General features: G+C 38.6%; 1 protein-coding gene across 1 annotated transcript; it reads right to left on the reverse strand.

The window, feature by feature from the left end:
- Positions 1 to 1,058: 1,058 nt before the first annotated feature.
- Positions 1,059 to 13,591, reverse strand: LOC102978377 (tRNA wybutosine-synthesizing protein 2 homolog). The gene is given in 11 exon segments (XM_028482324.1): positions 1,059 to 1,253; positions 1,255 to 1,366; positions 1,368 to 1,522; positions 2,106 to 2,168; positions 2,171 to 2,265; positions 3,259 to 3,339; positions 3,342 to 3,376; positions 12,530 to 12,584; positions 12,587 to 12,676; positions 12,767 to 12,962; positions 13,472 to 13,591. Coding segments are annotated over 11 exon segments (1,197 nt in total).
- Between the last annotated feature and the right edge of the window lie 1,032 nt (positions 13,592 to 14,623).

The following is a 14,623-nucleotide window of genomic DNA, read 5'->3' on the forward strand; positions in this document are numbered from 1 at the left end:
CAAAATCACAAGGAGATACCAGTTCACACCCACTAGGCTGGTCATAAGCAAAAAAACAAAGTTGAACAAGTGTTGATAAGGATGTGGAGGAAACAGAAACTTTGTACATTGCTTGTGGGACTGTAAAATGGTACAGCCACTCTGGAAAGCTTGGCACTTTCTCAAAAAGTTAAACACAGAATTACCATATGACCTAGTAATTCCACTCCTAGGTACATGCCCCAAAAGAACTGAAAACGGGTGTTCTAAATTTATCTAAAATGATTGATATTTGCATACCTCTGTGATTATACTAAATCTACCATTGAATTGTTCACTTTAAATGTGTGAATTGTATGTTATATGAATAATGTCTCAATATAGCTGTAATGTGCGTGCATGCACATGCACACACACACTCTCTCTCACATACATATGGAATGAAGTACTAATATGTGCTACTACATGAACGAACCTTAAAACATTATGCTAAGTAAAAGGAGCCAGTCACAAAGGAGCACATATTATATGATTCTATTTATATGAAATGTCCAGAATAGGCAAACAGAGACGAAATATACATTAGTGGTTGCCCAGGGCTTGAGGGAATAGGGGATTGGGGTGCTTATAGCTAAAGGTTATAGGGTTTCTTTTGAGGTGACAAAAATATTCTAAAATTGACTGTGGTGATGGTTCCAGAACTCTGTGAGTATACTAAAAACCACTGAATTGTATATTTTAAGTGTGAATTATCGTTCAATAAAGCTGTTTTTTCTTAAAAAAACTAGGGCTTCCCTGGTGGCGCAGTGGTTGAGAGTCCACCTGCCGAGGCAGGGGACACGGGTTTGTGCCCCGGTCCGGGAAGATCCCACATGCCGCGGAGCGGCTGGGCCCGTGAGCCATGGCCGCTGAGCCTGCGCGTCCGAGAGGCCCGCGTACCGCAAAAAAAAAAAAAAAAAAATTAAAACATATCACTAGAAGACAAGGGGATTACAACTTGAGTTGAACTAATAAATTAAGGGAATCAACTATGGAAGCTTACTCACAGATGGAACCCTTGTGCCCCTGGATTCACCTCTCTAGTCAATTAGAGGACAGGGGTGGTGGTTCATATCCAGAACTCTGTGATCCACATGGGTACCACAGGATTTTACTAGCTGAATATGCAAGATCTGTGTCTTCCATGGTTTACTGTGCTCTTGTTGGTAGAGAATGGCAACGTGAGTTTCTACAGGTTGAGGCCACCTTTGCCACTGTGGTTCGGTGACTACCGAACCACAGCACTTCCCTCACAGACACCCTAGTAGCTTTATATTTCCACTTGTCATTGATAATTTGCTGAGGATACTAACAGCGCTGCTTCTCTTCTATGTCCCTGCTTCCAGGAAGCTAGATTCTTCTGCAGGAAAGGTTCCACATTTCGGTGGACATGCAAAATGCCTCCAGTGTCCTGGTGTAACATTTGGCAGGCAATGAACCAGCCTTTTTCAGAGCTAAGGACCAGCCCAAGAACTACCCTGTCAGCAATGTGCAACAGTTTCAGCTACAAGAGGTGTAAAGAAAATGAAATGAGGAACAACAGCAGTATTTTCAAATAGGACACAGCCATAGCACAGCAAGAGGGAAAATAACTATGAAGATTTTCCAAATTCTCTTTTCCACTTGTGTATTTTGAAAAGACGAAAAACAAAGAAACAAATGCTTCTCCACTTTATTTTGTAGGAAATAAGGAAGACTCATTTTTCATGAGTTTTCACTCCAACTTAACATTTCTCCCATCATTTTCCTCTCCAATTTCTTTTAGAGCAGGCAATCCACATCTTTAAAGAGCATTAAAAATCTAAAGTCCCATAGTTTTATTTCAACCATTTTATTATCTTTCTGTACTAGTTCCAGACCTTGGCTGCTTACCAATCTCCTCCTTTACCCACTTACATGCAACTAATTATCTACATGTATCACTCAAATTCTATGAGTGAAATCATTCAATATAAGAACAGTACTTTGTATAGTGAGATGATGAAGGTAAACAACACAATTGGTCTTACTTTGGATATTTTCTGAAAGTCACTGCCTGGTAGTATATGTGGAAAGTCACTCAAAAGATATATTTCCCCTGCACTCACCTTCCCGTTATCCTCAAAGTATATTTGGCACCGATCTGCTACTCCATTTATCTCTAGATTTTTTTTCTCAGAGCAGGTACAGCATGAGGATTCCAATCACAGGCATGGATGAAGGCAGCATCAGCATAAACTAGGAATGGTAATGTAAAACAGTCAATCCCTACAGGAAGATTAGACACTGGTTGAGATTATGGGTCCCAAGTGGCCAACCATAAATATAGGTTCCAAGCTCTAAGACTCATAAATAGCAATCTCCTTGAAGGAACACCCAGCTGTGGACTGAGTTGGGAGTTAATTTCCTATAATCACAGCCAAGGGACTTAAGAAGGCAGAGACACTGACTACCTCAGATGTAAGAAGCTCCCTTATTCAAATTTGTCAATGACTATACTCTAGACCTATCTTTATCTTCCTCCTCATTATCAATAAGCAGATACTTAGTACTACATTGACTGGGGTACTTACATACATGTTCTTTAGGGAGAAGACAACATTAATACAAATATTTAGAAGATATATAGAAACATAACCAAACATTGAATACTTTGAGTATTTATACCATACACATACCAAAGGCCAGTGCATTCTAGGTAATAACTGAACAGTAGTGTTCAAAAGACAGTAGATAGGGAGGTATCAGCACTCTTTACATTACTCTGGGCAGAGCTTAAAAAGTTATTTGAATGACAGTCTAGTGAAGGAAATTATGAGAAAACATGTCAGGCGTGGGAGTCATGGGAGAAGGTTCACGGGTATAAAAAATGTGGCAATCTAATAGGGGGTGCTGACGTTCAGGAGGAGGACTTTAGACTTCATCCACAGTGAAACAGGAAGAGCCTTTAGGAGGAGAATCACATGATCAAAAGGAAGACAATTTCTTCTTACATTTTAAAGAGCTTACCTGATAAGGGGACATTAAATTTGCCAGGAAGGTGATAAAGAATTTTTATTCTATTAACCAAAACAGATTTGGAGTTCACTCACTTTAGTATGACTATACCATATTTGAACAACACAATTTTCTCATGGCCTTGAAGAAAAACACTGATTCAAGAGTTTCAAAAAAAAAAAGAGTTTCAAGAGTGGACTGGACCTGAATAGGGGTCTGGGGAATAGGCTGCTACTTCAAGCCCATGGTCCCTAGAATCATCACCTGCATAGAGACCCCCCCCCCACACCAGTGCTTCTCCAGTACAGGGCAATGACATCACTCACAGCTTCTCGGTGATATCTCAAATGAGAAGATGCACTGGGTCCCACCAAAATCATTCCTAGGGAAAGAAATATAACAAGAAGGAAGTTGAATAACAAAGGCATCAAATTTAAAAAGTGAGAGCTCACAGTTGTTCATGACATTACAGTACCTAGTTCAGACAAGAACTGAAACTAAGAATAATAGCTAAGATGTGAATGCTTACCATGTACAAGGCACTGTGCAAAAGCTTGTGTTCTAAATCACTTAATCATCAGGACTTCCCTGACGGTCCAGTGGTTAAGATTCTGTGCTTCCACTGCAGGGGCCTCAGGTTCGATCCCTGGTCGGGGAACTAAAATCCCACATGCTGCAGAGTGTGGTAAGTACATAAATACATAAACAAATAAATCACTTCATCATATCCCAACAACCTCATGAGGTTATTATATCCACATTACAGATGAGGAAACTGAGGTTCACAGACACACATTTAGAAAGTGACAGAGCTGGCATCTGAACCCAAGGTATCTTAGTTTGTGCTCTTAAATTGCCTCCAAATGGATAGTAAACTATCATTCAAGAGAATTGGATTATGACCCTTCCAGATTTCACTTTTTCTTTTGCTCCTGTTAACCACCTCCTACACACACATACCCCTCCAAATGGGTTTCCACTGGTTCTATTACAGTCATCTAGATCTTTCATATTCTGGAAGACATTCTGATTTACTAAAAGGAACCAGGTCTCCTTGGAGAAATGGCTGGTTCTCCCACGGCTGTGGCAGGGAATATACAAAATGAGCAACCTGTAGTGCCAGAAAGTAAGGAAGTGCTCAAAGAACAAAACAATGGGGACATGCCAGAGGGATACAGGGTCCAATGTGAAAGAGTTTCTAATGAACAAAGCTGGAACAATTTGAGAAACAAAATAAATAATTCTTCCTTATAGAAGAATGCTAAATAATTTATGTAGATTCTTACCCTCCAGGAAGTGGAGCTTAATCTTCCCCAACCCTTCTTGAAAGTGGGCTGGACTTAGTGACTAACTTCCAAAGAATAGAGTATAGAAAGTGGGGAAAATAACTTTATGGAGGAAAAAGCTGGCAAAGCCTGGTCACTTCATCAAAGCCTTGATATATGATGAGAATGGTATTTTACCTTTGTGGTCTTCCTCCCAAACACCCATAACCCCATTCTCATCATGAGGAAAAAAATCAGACAAATCCCAATTGAGGCACAGTCTACAAAATACCTGAATAGTACTCCTCAATACTGTCAAGGTCATCAAAACAAAGAAATTCTGAGAAACTGTCACAATCAACAGGAACCAAAGGAGACATGAGAACAATCTAATGTGGTGTCCTGGATTGGATCCTAGAACAGAAAAAGACATTAAGTAAAAACTAAGGAGATCCGGAAAAAGTATGGACTTTAGTTCATCAGTATGGGTTCACTGATCGTAGCAAATGTACCATACTAATGTAACATGTTGATAAAAGTGGTAACTGTGTGCAGGGCAGGGAGTGGGTGGATATAGGAACTCTCTGTACTATTTTTGCAACTTTCTGGTAAATCTAAAACTATCCTAAAATACAAAGTTTATTTTTACAAAAATCACAAAACCTGGAAAAAGAAATAGAATCAAAGCCCAGCTTTTGTCCTCATTAATTGTGAACCTTGTATAAGTCACTATCTAAACACTGGTACCTCTGTTTATAAAACAGATAGAATACTGTTTATTTCAGTGACATCTGTAAGTTGGTAAACTAGGAAACTGCAGGCTCTCCTTCCCCCACCCACATTAACATTTTTAAAACACCAACTAGAAATTAGCAAAAAATAACTTTACAGGAGATCTGGAAAACAGTCTATAGCAACCAAGCAAAAGCTTAATCAAGAAAAAGCCACATAGGAAATGGAAGGAAATTCCATGGTATTTTTACTTACTTGTACCCCACCTCTCCTTCCCCTGTAGTGCATGGAAGCACAGTCTGGGAGATGCAGTGGCCTGGCTGTCAATTCCCTCCCTCTAACTGGAAAGAGGAAGGCGGACCTTTTTTGCAATGTTCTAATCTGTCTAGGGGCTGCCTGAGGTACTGCTCTCTTAGAGTTCAGAAAGAGAAAAGCGGTATAGCTCGGATCTCAGGCTAGGAAAAGACAGGAAATGGTGGACACGGCTCGAGAAAGCTGCAGAGGGACTACAGTCTCGCAACATCTGGGGCAAGAGATTAGAGGCAGAGGAGCACAACAGAACATCAATGGCCCCTAGAAGAAGCAGTGGTGAGAGTCTTTCGGAAATTAAGACACTTAAAAACAGATGTGTATTTAAGGGAATTGGAAAAGCACACACAGTGGCCTAGGCAAGATGTACGCCTAGAAAAGGTCCAAGAAGACTTTTAAGCCTTCACATGACGCTGATTCCAAGGCCCAGAGCAAGCCTTGCTAATTAGTAAATGTCTTCCCCAGCACACAGCCTACCTGCAAGGCTGTTTTTTTCAAATACCCAATTTTCAATTTAAAAAATCACAAAGCATACAAAGAAATAGGAAAATATGCCACATTCAAAGGAAGAAAATAAAGTGGCAGAAACTATCCCTGAAAAAGCACAGGCACCAGAAGTATATGCCACATTCAAAGGAAGAAAATAAAGTGGCAGAAACTATCCCTGAAAAAGCACAGGCACCAGAAGTACCAGACAAAGACTAAAACAGTTATCTTAAATATGGTCAGAGAACTAAAGGAAAACACAAAGAACCAAAGGAATGAGGAAAAGAATATATTTTTTAAATGAGAATACCAAAAAAGAAACAAAAATTATAAAAAGGAACAAAAAAGAAATTCTAGAGCTGAAAATATAGTAACTCAACTAAAATATTCACTAGAGAGTTTCAACAATAGACTGAAACAAGAAGAAACAATCAGTGAAGCTGAAGTTATCATTTGAAATTATCAAGTCTGAGGAGCAAAACAGAATGAAGTGGACAGAGATTAAAAGACTAATGGGACATAATCAAGCAACATATGCATTATGAGAGTCCCAGAGGTTGAAAGAAAGAAAAGAAGAGCAGAGAGGTTATTTGAAGAAATAAGGGCTGAAAACTTCTCAAATTTGAGGAAAAAGATGGATTCACAAGTCCAAGAATCTCAATGACCTCTAAGTAAGATAAAATGAAAGAGGCCTATGCCAAGATACATTATAATCAAACTGTCAACAGCTATAGTGAGAATCTTAAAAGGAGCATGAAAAAGCTACTCTTACGTGTAAAGGATCCTCAATAAGATGATCAGCAAATTTCTCAGTGGAAACCTCAGAGACCAGAAGAAGTGAGATAATATATTTATAGGGCTGAAAGAATAAATGTCAACTGAGAATTCTGTATCTGGCAAAACTGTCCTTCAGAAATGAGGGAGAAATTAAGACACTCTCTTTTCAACATCGAAAAGGAAGTTTTAGCCATAGAAATTAGGCAAGAAAATTAAATAAAAGGCATCCAAATTGGAAGGTAAGAACTAAAATTACCTGTTTGCAGATGACATGATCTCATATGGAGAACAGCCTAAATATTCCTCCCCCTGAAAAAACTCCTTAGAACTAATAAATGAACTCAACAAACTCGCAGAGTACAAAATAACAAAAGTAAACAAATGGGACCTAATTAAACTTAAAAGTTTTTGCACACAAATGAAACCATAAACAAAACAAAAAGAAAACCCTCAGAATGGGAGAAAATATTTGCAAATGAAGCAACCGACAAGGTATTAGTCTCCAATATATACAAACAACTCATGAAGCTCAATATCAAAAAACAAACAATCCAATCGAAAAATGGGCAGAGGATCTAAACAGACATTTCCCCAAAGAAGACATACAGATGGTTAAAAAGCACATGAAAAGATGCTCAACATCACTAATTATTAGAGAAATGCAAATCAAAACTACAATGAGGTATTACTTCACACCGGTCAGAATGGCCATCATCAAAAAACCTACAAACAATAAATGCTGGAGAGGGTGTGGAGAAAAGGGAACCCTCCTACACTGTTGGTGGGATGCAAACTGGTACATCCACTATGGAGAACGGTATAGGTTCCTTAAGAAACTAAAAACAGAGCTATCATTTGATCCAGCAATCCCACTCCTGGGCATATATCCAGAGAAAACCATAATTTGAAAAGTTACTTGCACCGCAATATTCATTGCAGCACTACTCACAATAGCCAGGACATGGAAGCAACCTAAATGTCCATCAAAAGAGGAATGGATAAAGAAGATATGGTGTATATATATACAGTGGAATATTAGCCATAAAAAAGAACAAGATAATGCCACTTGCAGCAACATGGATGGACCTAGAGATTCTCATACTGAGTGAAGTAACTCAGACAGAGACAAATATGATATGATATTGCTTATATGTGGAATCTAAAAAAAGGATACACAATTATACTCCAATAAAAATGTTAAAAAATAAATTAATTAAAATTTTAAAAGCCTACAAATGAACTTATATAAAAAACCAAAATAGAGTTACAGATGTAGAAAATAAACTTACGGTTACTGGGGCGTAAGGGGGGAGAAGAGATAAATTGGAAGATTGGGATTGACACATACACACTATATATATATATATATATATATATATATAATTAAAAACAAAAACAAAAAACAAACAAAAAACCCCCAAAATATTGGAATTCTAAATTTCATCAGAATTACTAAAATATATTTATATTTTCCCAAATATTAAAATCATATTGAAGGACCCACTTACAAATAATAACTCAGTTCATTTCTGAACTTAGGTAATGTTTCTGTAGTAATGTTTTTACACATTTTTAGTTTAAAAATATATATGTTTAAGGTGTAAAAAAATAACATACAAAAGCCAGTTGCATTTCTATACACTAAGAATGAACAATCTGTATAGCAAATTAAGAAAACAATTCTATTTATAATAGCATCAAAAAGAGTAAGTAAAGGAACAAAACCAAAAATAAACAAGTGGGACTACATCAAACCAAAAAGCTTCTGTACAGCAAAGGAAATCATCAACAAAATGAAAAGGTAACCTACCGCATGGGAGAAAACATTTGCAGATCATATATCTGATAAGGGGTTAATATCCAAAATATATAAAGAACACATAACACTCAAAAGGGAAAAAAGCAAACAATCCGATTAAAAAATGGGCAGAGGATCTGAATGGACTTTTTTCCAAAGAAGACATACACATGGTCAACATACATGAAAAGGTGCTCATCACAATTAGTCTTCTGGGAAATGCAAATCAAAAACCACAATGAGATATCACCTCACATCTGTTGGAATGGCTATTATCAAAAAGACAAGAGATAACAAGTGTTGGTGAGGGTGTGGAGAAAAGGGAACTGTTGTGCACTGTTGATGGAAATGTAAATTGGTACAGCTACTATGGAAAACAGTATGGAGTTTCCTCAAAAAATTAAAAATAGAACTACTACATGATCTAGCAATTCCACTTTTGGGTATTTATCTGAAGGAAACAAAAATACTAACTTGAAAAAATATATGCACCCCAATATTCACTGTAGCATTATTTACAATAGCCAAGATATGGAAGCAACCTAAGTGTCCATGGATGGATGAATGGATAAAGAAAATGTAGTATACATATACAATGGAACATTATTCAGCCATAAAAAGAAGTAAATCTTACCATTTGTGACAACACGGATGGACCTTGAGGGCACTACGCTAAGTGACATAAGTCAGAGAAATACCATATGAGCTCTCTTACATGTGGAGTTCTTAAAAAAAAAAAAACCCACCTCATAGTTAGAACAGACTGGTGGTTGCCAGAGGGTGAAGGTGGTCAAAAGATACAAACTTCCAGTTATAAAATAAATATGACCTGGGATGTAATGTAAAGCATGGTGAATATAGATAGTAATACTGCATTGCGTACCTGAAAGTTGCTAAGAGAGTAGATATTAAAAGTTCTCATCACAAGACAAGAAAGTTGTAATTATGTGTGGTGATGAATGTGAACTAGACTTACTGTGGTGATCATTTTGCAATATATACAAATATTGAATCATTATGTTGTACACCTGAAAATAATAATGTTATATGTCAAATATATATACATATATATATATATCAAACAATAAAATACTCAGGATTAAACTTAACCAAGAAGGTGAAAGACTTTTATGCTGAAAATTACAAAAGGTTACTGAAAGAAATTAAGGAATACACAAATAAATAGAAAGACATCCATGTTCATGAGTTGGAAGATTCAATATTGTTATGATGTCAATACCACCAAAAGCAATCTACAAATTCAAAGCAATCCCTATTAAAATTCCAATGACATTTTGGAAGAAATTTTTAAAAAAATCTATCCTAGGGCTTCCCTGGTGGCGCAATGGTTGAGAGTCTGCCTGCCGATGCAGGGGACACGGGTTCGTGCCCTTGTCCGGGAGGATCCCGCATGCCGCGGAGCGGCTGGGCCCATGGGCCATGGCCGCTGAGCCTGTGCATCCGGAGCCTGTGCTCCGCAACGGGAGAGGTCACAGCAGTGAGAGGCCCACGTGCTGCAAAAAAAAAAAAAAAAAAAAAATCTATCCTAGAATTCACATGGAATCCCAAGGGATTTTGAAGTTACAACAATCTTGAAAAAGAACAAAGTTGGAGGTCTCACACTTCCTGATTTCAAAACTTACTACAAATCTATTGTAGGATAATCAAAACAGTGTGGCACTGGCATAAGACAGACATATAGATCAATGGAATAGAATAGGGAATCCAGAAATAAACACTCACATATATGGTCAATGGTCAAATGATTTTCAACAAGGGTATCAAGACCATTCAATGGGGAAAGGGCAGTCTTTTGAACAAATGGCGCTGGGAATACTGGATATCCACATGCTAAAGGATGAAGCTGGACCTTTACCTTAAACCATACACAAAAATTAACTCAAACTGGACCAAAGATCTAAATGTAAGAGCTAAACCTATAAAACTCTCAGAAGAAAACACAGGAGAAAAGTTTAATGACACTGGTTTTGGCAAAGATTTCTTGGAAATGATACCAAATGCACAGGCAACAAATAAAAAAAATAGATAAGTTGAACTCCATCAAAATTTAAAACTTTTGTGTATCCAAAGGACACTACCAACAGAGTAAAAAGACAACCCACAGAATGGGAAAAATATCTGGAAATCATATATCTGATATGGGATTAGGATGCAGAATATATTTTTTAAAACTCCTACAACTCAACAACAACAAAAAAAAAACAAACAATCAGATTAAAAAATGGGAAAAGGACTTAAATAGATATTTCTCCAAAGAAGATCTACAAATGGCCAATAAGCACATGAAAAGACATTCAACCTCATTAATCCTTAGGTGTTAGATAACAGAAAATATATATATTTGGTTATGTCCCCGGTTCCTGGCACAGAGCTCCTAAAACCTCTTCCTAAGAGCACTAGGAGCATCTCCTGTTCTAATATTTGGTCTTTGACCCCATCCCTTACACAGGACTCCTAAAAGCCTCATAAATTCCTAAATGATAAGAGCACTAGCAGCATCTTTTGTTCTAATGAGGCAACTATGTTGAGCTCCTGGATGGGGGCTGGTCACCAGAATAACCAAGCCATGATCAGAAGCTTGGAATTTTTGGCTCTGCCCCCTCCTCCTACTCCAGAGAGGGGAGAGAAGCTGGAAATGGAGTAATAATTGATCATGCCTATGTGATAAAGCCTTCATAAAAATCCCCAAAGTAGAGGGTTCAAAGAGCTTCCAGGTGGATGAACACATCCACATACCAGGAGAATGATGCACCCCCAACTCTTCAGAGACAGAAGCTCCTGCACTTGGGACCCTTGAAGAACTCACCCTATATATCTCTTCAAATGGTTGTTCAACTGTATCCTTTGTCATATCCTTTAGTAAACTGATAAAAGTAACTAACTGTTCTCCCGAGTTCTATGAGCCACTCTAGCAAATTAACTGAACCCAAGGAGGGAGTCGTTGGAACCTCTGATTTATAGCCAATTGGTCAAAAACACAGGTGATAACCTGGGCTTGCGATTGGCATAAGTGGGGGTGGAAAGCAGTCTTGTGGGACTGAGCCCTTAACCTGTGAATTTGATGCTATCTCCAGGTAGATAGTGTCAGAACTGAGTTAAACTGTACGACACCCAGCTGGTGTTGCAGAGAATTGCTTATTGTAGGGAAAATCCCCCACCACATATTTGGTGACCAGAAATGTCAAAAGTGTTCTATGTGAAAGTAAAGGAGACACACAGGAGAGGAGAACAGTAGGTTTTTCCAATATAGTACAGAAATGCAAATCAAAACCACAATGTAATACCACTTCATACCTCTTAGGGTGGTTATTATCAAAAAAACAAACAAACCAGAAAATAACAAATGTTGGTGAGGATGAAATGGGAACCCCTGTGCATTCCTGGTGGGAATGTAAAATGGTGCAGCCACTGTGGAAAACAGTATGATGGTTTCTCAAAAAATTAAACATAGAATTACCACACGATCTAGCAATTACACTTCTGAGTATATATCCAAAAGAATTAAAAGCAGGGACTCAAACAGATATTTGTACACCCATGTTCATAGCAGCATTATTCACAATAGTCAAAAGGTGGAAGCAACCCAAGTTTTCATCAACGCATGAATGGATAAACAAAATGTGGTGTATACACACAATGGAATATTATTCAGCCTTAAAAAGGAAGGAAATTCTGATACATGCTACAACATAAATGAACCTTGAAGACATTATGCTAAATGAAATAAACAAATCACAAAAAGAAAAACAGTGTTACGATTCCACTTATATGAGGTATGTAGCATAGTCAAATTCATAGAGACAAAGTAGAATGGTGGCTGCCAGGGGCTGTGGGGGAGGAGAGAATGGGGAATTAGTGTTTGACGGGTATGTAGTTTCAGTTTGTGAAAATACGAAAGTTCTGGAGATGGATAGTGATGATAGTTGCACAATGTGAATATTCTTAATGCCACCGAACTATGCACTTAAAAGTGGTTAAAACTGTAAATTTTGTTATGTATATTTTACCACAATAAAAAAGATAGCATACTAAAACCATCTCTCAGGTTTTGTGAGAATCAAGTGAGATCTATGTAAAAAAGGTTTGTAATCTATATGGCCCTTCACAGATATTAGCTCTTTTTAATCACCACCCTGTTTACCCCAGCCTGATGCCATTATCCACATGCTCAACCGAGCCATGCTCACCTAGCAGCATACTGTTGGAGTTTAAGTGTTATCCAGTGATATCCACCTTCATCTTGCTAGGCCCTGAATTCCACGTGCCAAGGCAATGGTCCCCCAGAGTTCTGGTTCTGAAACAGAACAAGCCCCCAAATAGACAAAAGTTTCAGACAAGACTGGTGGTTCCTAGAGAAAAAACTCAAAAGACTTCCTCCTCTCACTCAGTTTTCCCCAATGCTTGGTTTGGAAACAGTCCTCATTCAGCAACAAGAGGTCAGCATGCCACTGCCAAGAACAAAGGAAATCCTCCAATTCAACTGACCACCCAACTTCCTGGCCTGCTACCAAGCAACATATTTAATGAGGCAGCCTTTGAGCAGGTGAACAACCCTGAACCTCCTTTGAAGGAACAGGATTCTGGGAAAGGAATACAGGAAATACATTCACTGAGCATGAATTGAGAACAGAAGTAGTTACATAAGAAATAAAAAATGAAAATGCTAAAGCTGAAAGACCAGAATAACCAGATTTGATGGGTTAGACAATTATCTGTAGAGTAGCCTCAAAGCTGAACCCTCAAACATTCTCAGAAAGTATAAATATTGGTGCAGAACCAGTGTGATAATGCAGTAGTGCAAAACCTAGGAATAATGTTTCTTTCTGGAAAGCTAGCCAATTGGTACCTATAGCCAGATACTGACCAGGATCTGTGTCAACATTCACGTGCTCTCTGAGGGCCCCAAGCTACCTTATGTCTTGCAGGCACCACTGAGGATTCCTCCTAACTTGGGTAATGCTACAGTTCTATTTGGAATCTTTTTTTGTGAAATGTTGTCTATCCATAGGTTTTTGCCTTTCAAAGGGAGATTTCATTCCATGACTGTCTGAGGAAATTTAAATGTGGACCAAACATAAGCAGCACTTACTCCAGCCTTGGAAGTATGACCTTTCATGGCCAGGAGAAATAACCCAAGTCTCTGTGCCCTCACAATCTTGAATGTCTTTGCTTGCTTCACTGGTACCTTATCCAATATTCTTAGTGCCATTAACAAAGTTGGATAAGAACTCAGAACTTTACCACAAAACTTTCTGCCAATGCCCCACAAATCTTGCCTGTGGTTTCCCAAATTCTTTGATTCTCCACTACATATCCTTTCTCTTCTGCTCAAAGCCCCCAAATAACACTTAGTCCCATTTGTGTAGAAATGTATCTTTCCTAGTTTTTCCCCTACCTCTTCATACAGCACCTATTTCCTTGTGTTAACTGAGGTTCAGTCATAATACCTACAACAGCATCAGACAACACCTTCCGTCTTCATTTTGCTACAATCTGGAGGCAAAAGAAATGTGTCACTCTGAGAGCGTAGCCATGAAGGGAAAAGACCCTCATGGACAACAGCAATGAGGCATGGGGCCACAGGCACATGGTCTATAACTGAAACACAAATATAAAAAACCAAAAGCTTAGGAAATACCCCTTGTACACATGTCTTCTTTTATAACCAGTAGGGGTGGTTGCTGAAGTGATAGAATCAACAGTCCATTCTCCACAAATGGCTGATGGCAGAACAAGCCCTGGTTAAGCGCCTCAACCTATTCTTCGGTGGTTCATTATTATGAGACAGTGATCCACCATCACCAGGCCCTATGCTCTAAGTTCTTTTCCAAAAACGGTTTAAAAAAAAAAGTTACGCCATTAAAAATTCTGAGTTATACTGGTAGGCAGTAGATACAGCACTTAAAACATGCAGCCTCTGGAGTCAAAGCAACCCGAGTTAAAATCATGTCTTAGCTGCTTCCTGCATACAACCGGTCAAAGATATTTTCCGTTCCAAAGTTTTCTGATACCCTGCCTGCCAACGTCGTCTGCCGCCAGGCCCCCTCACCACCACGAAACACTTGGAGCCCAGAGGCTGCACAAGAGCAGGTAGGGGTCTCTTCTGCGTTTACCTCCCCATCTCCTCAGCTATGTAGGCGCCTTGACGTTGAGCGCCCCTCATTCTCTAGGCTGCCGCGACTGTCTTTCCTCATATCGCCCCGAAGGGTCACAGCTTTTGCAAAAGAATAAAACACACGCC

This window comes from Physeter macrocephalus, chromosome 21 (assembly GCF_002837175.3).
Source record: "Physeter macrocephalus isolate SW-GA chromosome 21, ASM283717v5, whole genome shotgun sequence".
In the NCBI taxonomy this organism is placed as follows: Eukaryota; Metazoa; Chordata; class Mammalia; order Artiodactyla; family Physeteridae; genus Physeter; species Physeter macrocephalus.